The sequence below is a fragment of the Lactuca saligna genome, chromosome 8, assembly GCF_052625555.1.
Source record: "Lactuca saligna cultivar CGN05327 chromosome 8, ASM5262555v1, whole genome shotgun sequence".
Taxonomy (NCBI): Eukaryota; Viridiplantae; Streptophyta; class Magnoliopsida; order Asterales; family Asteraceae; genus Lactuca; species Lactuca saligna.
In genome coordinates, this window is record NC_136424.1 from 16,975,326 (window position 1) to 16,990,360 (window position 15,035).

A 15,035-nucleotide genomic window follows, 5' to 3' on the forward strand; every position below is an offset into this window, starting at 1 on the left:
GTCTAACCTGGCCCCTACTTTAGGATAAGAGATTTCTTCTCATCTTTGGAATAAAACTCACATCGATCAAAACATATGTTATCATTATTGTGTTATTGCCTTTAATGTTGCATTGTGAATCACCACATCTAAAAACTAACCCCATGTTGCTAATCTTCACAAAATCGTGTAGAGAAAGCACCGATATGTTAGAAGATAGTGTGATGTTACAAATGAAATAGTTGATACTTTATGAGAACATAGCTAATATAGGAGTGGAGATGTAGAATTAGGCTAACAAGTGGTATAAGTTGTTATTTACTTATTATTATTATTATTATTATTATTATTATTATTATTATTACTATTATATATATATATATATATATATATATATATATATATATATATATATACACGCATTTGTTTATTTATCTTCTAATTTATATGTCTATTCCATTAGTTTCTTACTTCCATAATTTTCTAACCCTTACATCCTCCTTCTATTTCCTTAATTGTTTACTAGGTGTAAACTATGTGTATTACACGAGTTGATTAAAAATGATTAAATACTATTGTATAAACAGTAAGTATTTTTTAAAATATATTTTTGAAATAAGGAATGCTTGAAATGTAGTAAATGCAATTTGGTATCACAAGTATTACATTTAATACTTTATATATATATATATATATATATATATATATATATATATATATATATATATATATATAAAAGTATTATGTTGCTTTTTATTTTAAAAATAAAGAAAATCAGAAATTGACAAATGGATATTATTTTGTTTCAAAAATATCACAAAATGATAAGTGTCAAAACTCATGAGAGATTGATATGTGACGAAATTAATTTTCATGATGTGTATTTCGTTTTAAATGAGGTAATATATGGAAACTACTTATGTATTATCTTTTATCTGACATTCCCCAAACACAACTCCGTGGAAATTAAATATTGTTCTTGTTAGTTGTACATGTTGTTCAAGTGTAATTTAATTACTTTTAAAAATATTCAAAGTAAATTAAATTAAGAAGACGACAACATGTAATTAATAAGGGATAATGATTTAAAAGGGTAATATATATTTTTTTGATTCGTACATATTTGGTCACTAAATTTTTTTATTCATATTTACCTCTCCAACTTGTTAAACTGTACACATTTAGTCATTACGACCGATTATTACATGTAAGCCTTTAAAAATAACTTAAAAAGGTAATATATATCTCACTTTGTACACATTTAATCATTCATATTTTTTTTACTCATTTAGTCATTATTATTATTATTATTATTATTTTTGCAAAATAAGTTCTTGTTATTTTTGTTTATATTCAGTACTTATGATTGATTTTTTTAGGTTTTTCTTACATTATCTTACATGTGACAATAATTAATTATGTGTTTAGGTTGTTGATGCTTATGTCAATAGCGGTCTCGGCTACTAAGTTTCTTAGGTCTTGTGGTTTGGCTTAGGTTTTGTATTCTGAATATCGTAATTTCCTCATACGACCTTAGATTTTAACGATTATTATATCCACGTGTTTGTATTTGACAATAAAGAACACATTGGCATAAAGATCGTAAATAAAAATATATTAATTTTCCTAAAAAAGCGTTTATATACATGCATTCTTTGTGAATTTATGAATGTTTTTTATAAAATCGTAAGTAAAAATATATTACTTTTAAAATGAGAGTAATCTTAATGAAAGTTATAATACATACTGAAATATGAACATGTGGATGTAAAGATCGTATAAAGAAGTTACGACATTCAGAACACAAGACCTAAGTCAAACCACAAGACCTAAGCAACCAAACAACTCATATCACAATGGACATAAACATCAACAGTCCTAAACACCTTATTAATGATTATCTCACGTAGAATGACGTGAAAAAAACCTAAAGAAATCAATCACAAGTATTGAATGTGTACAAAAACAACAAGGACTTACTTTGCAATAAAAAAAATATTAAGAACTAAATGTGTATATAAATATTAATGACTAAATGTATACAAAGTGAGAAATATATTGCCCTTTTAAGTCATTTTTCTGGCTTGCCTGGAGTAGCCAGTTATAAAGACTAAATATGTACAATTTAACAAGTTGAAGGGGTAATTATGGACGAAAAAATAAAACTCATTGACCAAACATAAAAATATATTACCCTTTTAAGTCATTATCCCAACAGCTACTATAAAAGTTATGTTAATAGGGAATCAAAAATACAAATCTAATAGCATATTATCAGTCGTTCAAAAAAATGTTATTATTTTGCATTTACTTTTAAAACAATTCTATAACCAAGACTTGTTATAAAAGTCACCTCTTATAAAAGAAAAAATGATTCATGAGGGTAAGCAGTTGTTGAGTTTGTTCATATTTGATCTTTTTTTCTTTGTACGTAATATATCATCTAACTAATCTCCATTAAATAAATTTAATTATCATTGTACAACAAGTGAGATGGCAAACGGGCAACAAGCTGCGCCGCTACGCCTTTTTGTATAGCAAAGTTCAATCTTTTAAAGACTACATTCATAGAACTAGGGGATATACCATTGCAATGCATGATCCGTTGTACTCTATTAAGAAGTTCTACTGCATCCGGTGCGAGGAAACCAAACGTATCAAACGCAAACGGTATGAACACATGTTGATTTTCCATGCACGATTTCGCATGTTTGTTGACTTTGCCTGTAGCAGCTTTTAAAGTAGCCAGTCCTACCGTGAAACCCTCCGCCCTAACGTATCTAACTTATTATTTGTAATCACCATAACCGTTTTGACAGGGTATCACATATGATAGTCGGTCAAAATGATTATGGTGAAAACAAACAAAAAGTTAGATGGTATAGTGTGTACAAAAAAGGACTAAATATGAACAAAATCAACAGTTGCTTACCCTCCTGAGTCATTTTCCTTATTTCTTACGATTACCTGATGTATTATGATTTCACTTTTCTGATTCGAATCATGTTTGTTGGATTATCATATGTTAATCGATTTGATATTCGTACTATGATTTAATCGTTGTTTGGAGATTATTGTTGGAATGAATTTCTTGGATGAATATGATCGTTGAAAGATATTACGTTCTTAATTGAATCTAATTTGGTGCTTGTGGAATCTTCTTGCAATTGAATTAGTATTGAAGTAGTCAAATAGATTTCGATAGTTTAAAAGTCACATTTGATGCTCTTGCAAATAAAAAGTGGGTATAAAAAAGAATGGATTTTAGGTAGCACAACAAAGTTTGATGAATTTAAGCATTTAGCCACTCAAGTTTGTTTTTTTTTAATAGACTATTAAAATTGAATTTTACCTTTCAATTTCACAATTATATGACCTGACACACACGAACAGCCAGTTACTTGAGTGACTAAGGTGTTGTTTGTTTTTAGGGTAAATTACACGGATGGTCCCTGTGGTTTAGGGTAATCTGCTAGCTTGGTCCCTAACAACTTTTTTTAACTCGGACCATCCCTAATTTATATTTTTATTGCACGCTTGGTCCCTGTCCATTATAAAAAGACTATTTTACCCTTACTGATATCTTTTACCTATTTTAAATTATTAATTAATTAAATGTGGAAAAAGTATTAATTAAAAAAATATGTTGGTCTGATTCAAGAACCTACACAACCGAAGCCTCCTCCCCTCCCTTCCCTCCTTGATTTCAGTCGCCGGAAAATATCACTCCTCTCGTCGGAAAATCTCACAAATTAACGATGTCTTCTCCACCTTCACTTCCACCCCCCCCCCACCCCACCAATTGTCTTCTCAGGCTATATTCGAATCTGATACTGAAATCAAACACAAGATCGAATGGAACCTGAACCTTAAATTGATCCAAGATGCAAACCTAAAATTGAACCTAAAAATGACTCTGAAACTGAAATCAAACACAAAACTCAAAATCAAATCTGAATTCAAACCTGAAACTGAAATCAAACTGAAAGTTGAATGCGAACATTAATCCAAACCTATAACTCAATTAAACCTTAAATTGGAAATTAAAACTAAAATCAAACCTAACCGGTGTTGTATGGTCGATTTGGGCACCAAAATTAAAATCAATCTTGAAATCTATTGTATTTGTCACTTCTGATTTGGTAACATTCTTTCAAGTGCGAAACAAAGAAAGAGGTCAACGCTCAAGTTTGTATTGTCTCGTCAGATTCAAGTGCCTGCATCACCTCCGCCTTCTCTGTTGGTGCTGGAAATAGATGTTGGTGAGGAAAACATGAGTAAGGCAATTGGAGTTTTAGCCGTCGTCTGCTTTTTAAATGGAATAAAGTGTGGCAGAGTAGAGATGCAGGTTAGTCCCGTGAGTAAAGAGGAAGGAGCTGAAGTGTTTTCTCACCAGCCATGTGTGATGTTGTTGGAGTCGCCAGAGACGTAGCTGATCAGGCAACTGGTGAATGGTGATGATGGAAGACGAGGGGTGAAGGAGCCAAGGAGGGGTTGGAGACGTTGCTTAGGGCTTTATTTACTGTATTTTGTTAATTTTATTAATATATTATTAATATGAAAAGGTAAAATAATGAATATTAAATTATTAAGGGTAAAATAGTCTTTTTATAACGGACAGGGACCAAGCGTGCAATAAAAATATAAATTAGGGACGGTCCGAGTTAAAAAAAGTTGATAGGGACCAAGCTAGCAGATTACCCTAAACCACAGGGACCATCCGTGTAATTTACCCTTGTTTTTATAAAATAAACTCTTCAAACCATTTTTTGCTGCGCGATACAGCACACGCGCAACACTTTCCTTCTCGCAGCAGTTTATTTTTTGGAAGGCTTCAGACTATAAAACCTCTATGCATGTGCTGCGTGGCACAATACTTGACTTGCCTTTTCAAATCTCTTAAGCTTTAATTTTTCCAAGTGTTTTTTTTTTAGAATTTTGGTATAACTTTTTTTTTTAAAAAAATATATTTTTTTAAAAGACTTTGATTTTTTTTTTTTAAATTTTATTTACGGATTTGACATAATTCCTTTTTATAGTTTTCACAAAATTTTTTAACTTGATTAAAAAATAAAAAAAAAACTTTTGTTTTTTAAATTTTTTTACTGTATCTGTTAATCATATTTTCAGTTTCAGTTGCATCTTTTTTAACATGTGTAATTTTTTACGAATTTTGTAGACATCGTTTGCTATACTTTGTTATTTTTTTTTATTTTCTTTTTGTTTTTATGTTTTTTAAAATTAGTTTTTTTTTTCTAGAATAAAATTGTTAGCTTCTTTTATATTTTTTAAAGTTTTTTTAAAAAGTATTATATTTTTGTTTTTTACATGTTATTTTTAGTATTTTTTTAATGTTTTAAGACTGGAATTATTAAAATTTCGGTGTTGAGAACTATTTTCAGTTTATAAAATTAATTTATTTAAATTTCACTTTTGCAGCAGCAGTCTGCAGATGTTAAAAAACAAATATGTTTCTTATTATAGACTGCAGTCGCTTGTTCCACATCTTTTGCTACAAAGGATTGCAGAGGTGGTCCGCAGACTTCATTAATTTACTCTTCGAAAAAACAAACAGCACCTAAATGTTTAAACTCGTCAAATTTTGTTGTGCTATAGTGTCAAAAACAAGCTCACGTATGTCAAGCCATGCCAACATGTCATCCGTAAACTAGATACAATTTCCCCCTAACCCATAAGTAGTGGGCATTTTCTAACGTTAATGACCAATTTACCACAAAAACTACTTGAGTGGCTAAATGTATAAATTCATTAAATTTTATTGCGCTATAGTGCCAAAAATCCGAAAAGAATTGAACTTCAGTAAATTACAATAAGGGATAATGACTTAGGAGGGTAATAACGTTTCCTGTTTGTCCATTTTAGGTCCCTAACGTATTTTTTGTACGTATTACACCATTAAGATTATTATAACTGTTTACAAATAATCCTTTTAACAGGAAGAAGCCGGTAAAAGGATTATTTATAAACGGTTATAACAACCTTAATGGTGTAATATACACAAAAAATACGTTGGTGACCTAATATGGACAAACGAGAAATGTTATTACCCTCCTAAGTCATTATCCCATGAAACTATAAACCCCTATAATAATTTTTACTTTTTAAATAAGAAACTTATAGGTCTTGGGGTTGGTAGCTTGGATGTTTTTAACCTCGGCATTCTTTATAAATGGAAGTGGCGGTTTCTTAATGACAATGGAGCTCTTCGGTTTAAAATTGTCAAATTTTGTCATGGGGAATGTGGTGGTTTTTCGGACGATTCGAGAATAGGAATTGGAGGGGGTGTTTGGCAAAAGATTGTAGGATCCATTAATCACCTCCATGAGAATGGTTGTATTCCTTCTAATTACATGTATAGAGTGGTGGGGGATGAGACTCAAACGAGGTTCTAGAAGGATGTTTGGTGCTTGGATATTCCTCTTAAGAAGCGGTTCGGGAGGCTCTTTGCTTTGGCCTTTAATCAAGATGCTCGAGTAGCACCAAACATTCTTCTAGAACCTCGTTTGAGTCTCATCCCCCACCACTCTATACATGTAATTAGAAGGAATACAACCATTCTCATGGAGGTGATTAATGGATCCTACAATCTTTTTCCAAACACCCCCTCCAAATCCTATTTTCGAATTGTCCGAAAAACCACCACCTTCCCCATGACAAAATTTGACAATTTTAACCCAAAGAGCTCCATTGTCATTAAGAAACTGCCACTTCCATTTATAAAGAAGGCCAAGGTTAAAAACATCCAAACTACCAACCCCAAGGCCTATAAGTTTCTTATTTAAAAAGTAAAAATTATTATAGGGGTTTATAGTTTCATGGGATAATGACTTAGGAGGGTAATAACGTTTCTCGTTTGTCCATATTAGGTCTCAAACGTATTTTTTGTGTATATTACACCATTAAGGTTTTTATAACCGTTTATAAATAATCCTTTTACCGGCTTCTTCCTGTTAAAAGGATTATTTGTAAACGGTTATAATAATGGTGTAATACGCACAAAAAATACGTTATGAACCTAAAATGGACAAACAGAAAACGTTATTACCCTTCTAAATCATTATCCCTTACAATAAATTTTTGATGGTCAAACTAAGTAATAGATTGGTCAACTTTGATGTTCCACAAAAATATTGTCTATTGAAAATGCAATTTATCAAAAAGGAAGTGAACTGGGTCGATGTTGTTTTGAAAAGGAAGAAAATGAAATTTGGTGATTATAGTTATCAAAGTATTGAATGATCGTGGTATCGAATTGGGTGTAGGGATGGCAATAGGTACGGGTATACCGGGTTTCGTGTTCCCCATCCCCATACCTGAATCCCCATCCCCATCCCCATACCCGACCCCATCCCCATAACCGACCCCATCCCCATCTGGGATTAAAAATCTATCCCCATCCCCATCCCCAATGGATATCGGGGATCCCCAATGGGTAATCGGGGATTTTTCCCCATTACAAAGTTTTAAACTTTTATGAAAAATAAGTCATAATTATATATTAACCAACAAAACAAAAACTATTAGAACTAATATAAAACACTATAATCACTGAATGTCTTCAAACACTAACAATAACATTCAAGGTTATAAATTAAATCGTTTTTTTTTTTGCAAAAAAAGACATAAAAAGTTTTCCCAAAACTATACGTTTGATTGTTAAAAAACTTTACTTTGTCTACTAAACATTTGCTTATGCATTATTAAAAATAAAAACATAAGTAACACTATATATATATATATATATATATATATATATATATATATATATATATATATATATATATATATATATATATATATATATATATATATATATATATATATATATATCGGGTACCCATCGGGGTCGGTTTCAGGTACAAGTATGAGTACCCGACAGGTAGAACCATCCCCATCCCCATCCCCACATTTTATATTCGGATAATACTCATCCCCGTCCCCATCCCCATCCCCGATCAACTCGGGGATTTATCCGGTCAACTCGGGTTAGGGTTTCGGGTACCCATCGGGTACGGCTTTTTTTGCCATCTCAAAGGAATTGAAATTGAAGAAGGCGATTTTGGATTAAGCTAATATGGAAAAATGACTCACGAGGTAACAAACTCAAACTATTAATTTTGTTAATATTTGATAATTTTTTACGCAACATAACTTATAATTTGTTTGTGTTCATCATAGCTTTTTTGACCGGCAATCATCCGTGATAACTAATCAAAATGGTGATTGTGAACACAAACGACAAAGTAGATACTATTTTGCGTAAAATAATGACTAAAGTCAATAGTTGGTTATTTTTTCGAGTTATTTATTCTTATAAAATTATTTTAATTTACAAAAACATCATAAAACCAAATAAATTTCACACTTGGGCCGCAATGGTGAAGGATTTGAGTTTCAACTGCAGCTATAGCTATATAAGTACGAGTTTCTTCAAACATAGATACTTCTTTTAGACGCTACACTCTTATTTATACATCACATAATGCTCTTAAAAGATAAGTTTTGGAGGAAATATCTTTACTATAATAACCTTTCTGCAAATATTATTTTCATTCCACGTGTTGGAAATACATATTTCATTTAAACTAGCAGAAAAACCCGGGTTTCATTCCGGACCGTTTTTTGTGTTTTTTAAGAAAAATTGTAAAAGTTTTGATTGCAAGGATCAAAAATATCAAAATGGCTAAAGAATTAAATGGGTTGGAATTAGCAAGTTTTTAGAAAATGAACAAAAGTTGTCAAATATCCAAAGTTTTGTGACCAAACTTTAAATATTAAAAGGTTCTTAAAAATCTATATAAAAAAATTATTGCAATTACCAAAAGTATCAAAATATAAAAATTTTAACCGTAAGGACCAAAAGTATCAAAATAGTAAAAGAATTAAAGGGGTTGGAATTAGCAAGTTTTTAGAAAATGGAAAAAAGTTGTCAATTCTTTAAAGTTTTGTGCTCTTGAATATTAAAATGTTCCTAAAAAATAAAATAAAAATGTTGATTGTAAATACCAAAAATATCAAAATGACTAAAATTGAGAGGCAAAGTTGACAAAAAAATAACATACAAATTTACTATTAATGTGGTCAATGTAAAGAAACAAAAATAAGGTGTCAAAAATCTAAAAAATGAAAAGTTTGGTGTTGAAAATCTGAAAAGCCAACAGTATATTGTTCTTAAAGGAACTCTTTTTTAATATAATATATATAATTATTCTTTTAACATTTAATTAACATTTAGAAAAAAATAAATGATAAATAAATATATAAATAAACCTTGTGCATATTTTATTATTAACTTTAGAACAGTTAATATCCTCGTGCATATATACCATCCGAAACCATATTAAAATTGCAAAGACACATATAACTTGAAAACAAGCATGTCGAAACAGAGCCTTAAGGGGTTATATGATGGTACCAAGCCTTTTATGTTCATGATCTTCTTGCAAACCTCGTATGCTGTCGGTAGCTTAGTCATCAAGTCTGCCCTGAACAAGGGCTTGAATCATTACACTTTTGCTGTTTACCGAAACGCCATTGCAACTCTCTTCTTCGGTCCTTTGGCTTTCTTTTTCGAAAGGTATATATATGTTTCTATATATATACATGTCATGAAGTGTATGAATCCACCATTTTTCTTAATAGTTATCATTCATTTGCTGGTGGAAACAGGAAAGCAAGGCCAAAAATGACGGTTTCCATCTTCCTGAAAATCATATTACTGGGATTACTAGAGTATGTATTCTATATTCTATTTTTTTCTTCTGTAAGAAAGAAACCCTAATCATTGCACGATTGCATGCATTATCATCTGAGCGATGGTTTATATATTGAATCACAGGCCAGTGATAGACCAGAACTTGTTCTATGCTGGAATGAAATCTACAACGGCAACTTTCGCGTCTGCTATGTGCAACATCCTTCCTGCCATTACCTTTGTCATGGCTTGGATGTTTAGGTATTATTCCTTTTCTTAAGCGAATTGAAAAATGAAAATATTGGCTGTGTACAAAACACGTAAAAAACGACACAAATACAAGAATTGTCATCTACGGATCCTAATTAAGCTGTTGAGTGCAGTCAACTTTTTTGCTTGGATGTGATCCATGCATTAGTGTCAGTCATACTAATTAAATCAAAGCCAATATTCATTATTCCCACCTAATATTAATGTCCGATTGGATTGGATTGCTTGTTAGGTTCGGGTTAATTTGATTGCTATAATATATTAATTAACTTCAGTATAAAATTACCATTATCCCATTGTGCTTAATTTTCACCATTAAAAAATTTAATAAAAAATAATACACAAGACTCAAGTATCATTTTGCAAAGCTGAAACAGTAAGGAACCGAGCACCTTGGAGGCATCGGATGACACTCTTAGCATATTGTACACCTTATTCTCGAGTTTTTGTAACTAGGGAAAAAGAAGGAAAATAGATTAAAGTTATGTTCTTGAGTTTTTTTTAAGGAGCACAAGAAGAAAATAAAATACAATGAGTTGTGTTCTCGAGTTTTATATAAGGAGAGACGAGAAGGAAAGGAAATGGAAAGAAAATGAAGCTTTTTTTCTTTGAATCTATCCTCTCAAACATTAGATGATTGGGAAGGGAATGAAAGAAAATGATTCCCCTCTTTCCTTTCTTTCCCCTCAATTTTAACCTCGAGGAGAGGGGAGTAGTATTCTGCCGCTCAACCTCACTCTTCTCTCACCATGATTGACCCATCATTTTTATGGGTAATTATCAAGCCTATCGATTAAACAACTCTATTAAAGTGAAACAAGATAAAGAGTTTTTTACTTGTTAGTTTGCTTATACTTTACAGGTGTTTTACATAAAACTTTTTCTTAATTTCAATAATATTTTATTTATTTATTTGAGAAATATATATTTGTCTCTCTAAAAGTCTTATGGAAAGATAAAGCCTCCAGAGAGTATATATATATATATATATATATATATATATATATATATATATATATATATATATATATATATATATATATATATATATATATATATATATATATATATATATATATATGACTGTGTTGTATCGATATGATATAAACTAATATCCTCAAAGTAATCTTAAAAACAAATCCCAATAGTTTGGATGTTGATTAAGAATAACATAATCATAAACAATAATTTGACTGAATTAACGGAAAAAATAAAAGATGGGATACTACGAAAACCGATTCAAAATATTATGATTTTATCAGAGATTTTACAAATCGACCAACAAAAGTTTTTGATTATAAGACAACTTCAAGTTTGGAGTTTTTTGACATTTTTTTATCATCTTTTAAATAACACCAACTGAAAAATCTCGTTGTCTCTTTCATTGTCTCTTTCATGTTCTTTAATTAGCAGTTTAAATATTAGTAGTATGCTTGACATTTTGTGCACACTTCATTGGTCTATGTTATCATTATTTCATATGTAAGTTTTTCCATTGCATTTCCATAATGACCATCTTTTAACAACACCTTAGTAAATGTAACATGTTAAAGACCAAAATTTTGCTATAACCAAACATGGCTCTCTTCACAATTAAAGTTCTTAGAACTGGTGCAAATTACTTGTATAGAATAATAGACCATGGTGCAAAAAGTCTTCCGGACTTAAAAAGATATTAGTCTTAAACAAACTCATCAAATCATGTATGTATTTAACTATTTTTGCGGTCCAACAGATGGTAAATTAGAATTGATTCACCAAACAAATGAGGCTTAATTTTTTTGTTTATCTTCCTAGACTTGAGAAGGTGAAGATGAAAAGTTTACATAGCCAGGTGAAGATAATAGGGACATTAGTGACGATTGGTGGAGCCATGATAATGACTCTAATAAGAGGCCCTGAAATTCAATTTCCATGGACAAATAATAATACTCTTGATCATCAATCTCCGGTTAACACCATGAGTACACAAGATCAAATCAAGGGATCTCTCATGATCACTGCTGGTTGCATTTCTTGGGCGAGTTTCGTCATCCTTCAAGTAAGATTTCAATCCAAAATTATGGTTCAATTACGTATTAAAAAAAAACTGGAACGTACATAACAAATTTGTTGATGTTGATGGATTTGGATTTTAACAAAACACGACAGGTAAGTTATATATTGATAAGGTGCTCAGATGATGAAAAACCAATCATACGAAATATTTCCGTCACTAATTTCTTATGATTGTCTAAATTAAAGCTAAAAGGTCTTGCCAAAAACCTTTTATACATCCATTACTAAAAAAATGTCTCCACTATACGTCTTCCAAATCTAAAAGACATCACTCAATTCCAATTGAAAAAAAAAAGTTCTTAATTCAGCAATGCCATTTTACATAAAAATTGGATTATTTTACACAGAGCTCCAAGAAAAAGTTTACATGATATTAGCGAATTAATATTATTTTTTAGTGGGAAGCTATACAAATATTTATGTTTCTTTGATGCATTCAAAAAAGGCAGTGACATTGAAGTCGTACCCAGCTGATCTATCTCTCACAGCGCTCGTATGTATGATGGGCACATTAGAAGGGTCCATACTTACCCTTGTAGTTGAGAAGGCCAATACCTCAATCTGGTCAATTAACTGGGACATCAAATTATTTGCAGCGATTTATAATGTAAGAAAATTAATAATATTTATATACATAACATGTTAGTTACCATGATTAAAATAATCTCTTGTCAGTGTCATCAATTTAATTACCAAGAAAATGGGTACTTTTTAAATGTTGCCATGTTTAAAAGGATAGGAGGACGAGAAATCTTCCAACATTTTTTTCATTCCCATCTTCCTATTGATAGAAGATTATAATATGTGAAATCCATTAATTCTTTCTCTTGATCTTCTTTCTTGATTGTGACACTTTATTTGATTTAATTAGTAAGATGATTAGGAACAAAAGATAAGGGATATTTGATTTCTCAGGCAGGAAATATTACGTCTCTTTGAAATCCTTGAACCAAAATTTTGAACTAACATGGATAAACCAAAATTTTCGACTAACATGAACAAAAGATTGGGGATATTTCCTCAGTTAGAAACTCCTCGTCCTGGTCAGAATGTGTTTAATCATGTGTCAATTTTAAACTCACTAAAAGTTTGATTATTATATATGTTTATGGATGCATGCAAAAAAAAATGTTTAAATGAGAAATAATATATCCTTCGACCATTTGTTCATACTCGTTAGATCAAGACAAGTGTCAAAGTTAAGAGAGAGATTAAGAAAAAATTAGTGGATTACACGTGTCATTATTCACAGTATACGATCTATTTCTTTTCGTGAATGATATTGTTATCTTAGATTGTGATTATCTTTCGTAATGTTTTCTTGAATCGTGTGGATATGTAGGGAGTAGTGTGTTCTGGATTTGCATACTACATTTCGGGAGTGGTAATGCGGGATAGAGGACCAGTATTTGTGACGGCTTTCAACCCACTTAGCATGGTTATAATCTCCATTTTGGAGTCTTCTTTTTTAGCCGAGAAATTAAACTTAGGAAAGTACGTTTCTCAGTCTCAACTCTCATGTCTTTACTTTATTACCGGTTAATTTCTTTTACTAAAATAAAACATATCGAGATAATACTCTAGATAACTAATAACCCTTTGTTTTCCCTCGATCTTTTTATGGAGATTAATTTCTTAATTTATATTGTAGTATTGTTGGAGCAATTGTTATTGTCCTTGGGCTATATTTGGTGATATGGGGCAAGAGCAAGGATAAAAAACAACAAGGTCACGAGACGTCACTTATTCAACAAGAGAATGGAATGAAGAGACCGATTAAACATAGTGTCGATGTTAATTCTCATGGAAAACCATCTATTGATGTTGACGTAGTTTAGGGAATTTGCTTATACTCTATTTATCGTTTTTATCTTATGATTATTAGTATCATTAGAAGCTTGGTGAAACTGTCACACCCTGTTAAAACGGAAATACAAAGGGTGATAGGCTAAGGTCTCATAACACAAGGTAAAAAGGATTACCAACCATAATCATTGAGCATTTTCATTTTTGCATCATATTCCAAACAATATTACATTTTAGTTTCATACTACATAGTCTAGTACATAACAAGAGCAATAACATAAATCATTATGGCATCTTAAATTGGCTCACTGACCTTTTCCTGAAAAGCATGCTAAAATGAGGATCAACTATAAAATAGTTGGTGAGAGCACAAGTTTATAAAGGTACATCATTTCAGTAAGAAAATATAGATTTGTTCAACAAAAGTTCCAACTCAAAATGAGTGTTGAATGCCAAAGCACTCCATTCGCAACCAAGCCTAACGACCGTTCTTGCCCCATTCCATCATGTTTATGGTTCCCATTATGTCAGTTCACAGAAATATGCATTCACGGTTCTGGGTGAGTGGGGGCTGTCTACCCCAAATAGCGCTATACATAAGACAGTCAGCTCAAAATACAAGTTAATAGGTTGTAGTTCGGTTCTCGGGGACTTAACATACAAAGTTCATAACAAGTTCATATCACAAAGTTCATATCAAGAGTTCATAGCATATAGTCCATAGCACATGTTCATAACAGAGTATTGTTCCAAGTTCATCAAGTTCATAAAACAATATCGTTTCAATTTCATAAGTTCATAAAACAATATCGTTCCAAGTTCATTAAGTTCATAAAACAAGGCTCAGTATGTGATGGGTTTTGAGAATTCTAACACTCCTATGGTGTACATGCAACCATAGAAACCTTGGATCTATATTTTCTGTAATATACATGCAAATATGATCTTTCCAAGGTTCTCATTCTAACTAGCATAACATGGGGTACTTGTAATATAAAAATTAGTAGAATGGCATACCTTTGTTGTTTCTTGGATTCCTAAAGACTTGGTGAGCCTAGCACCCCAAATGTTATGCCTCAAATGTTTCACACAACACCACCACACTTGGAATAACTTGAGAGAATTACACTCGAGCATAAATTTGGCTAGCCCTCACTCTTATTGGCTTAGTGTCCAATTTTTCTCCATATGAGGTTCCTTATATAGT

General features: G+C 31.2%; 1 protein-coding gene across 1 annotated transcript; it reads left to right on the forward strand.

Annotated features, from left to right (window-relative positions):
• The first annotated feature begins 9,365 nt into the window (after positions 1 to 9,365).
• LOC145011441 (WAT1-related protein At2g39510-like) lies at positions 9,366 to 14,015 on the forward strand. The gene is made up of 7 exons (XM_078970163.1): positions 9,366 to 9,577; positions 9,670 to 9,732; positions 9,839 to 9,955; positions 11,762 to 12,005; positions 12,468 to 12,629; positions 13,365 to 13,516; positions 13,674 to 14,015. The coding sequence occupies exons 1-7, from the start codon at positions 9,378 to 9,380 to the stop codon at positions 13,858 to 13,860; spliced, it is 1,125 nt and encodes a 374-aa protein (XP_078826289.1). The 5' UTR covers positions 9,366 to 9,377; the 3' UTR covers positions 13,861 to 14,015.
• The last annotated feature ends 1,020 nt before the right edge of the window (positions 14,016 to 15,035 follow it).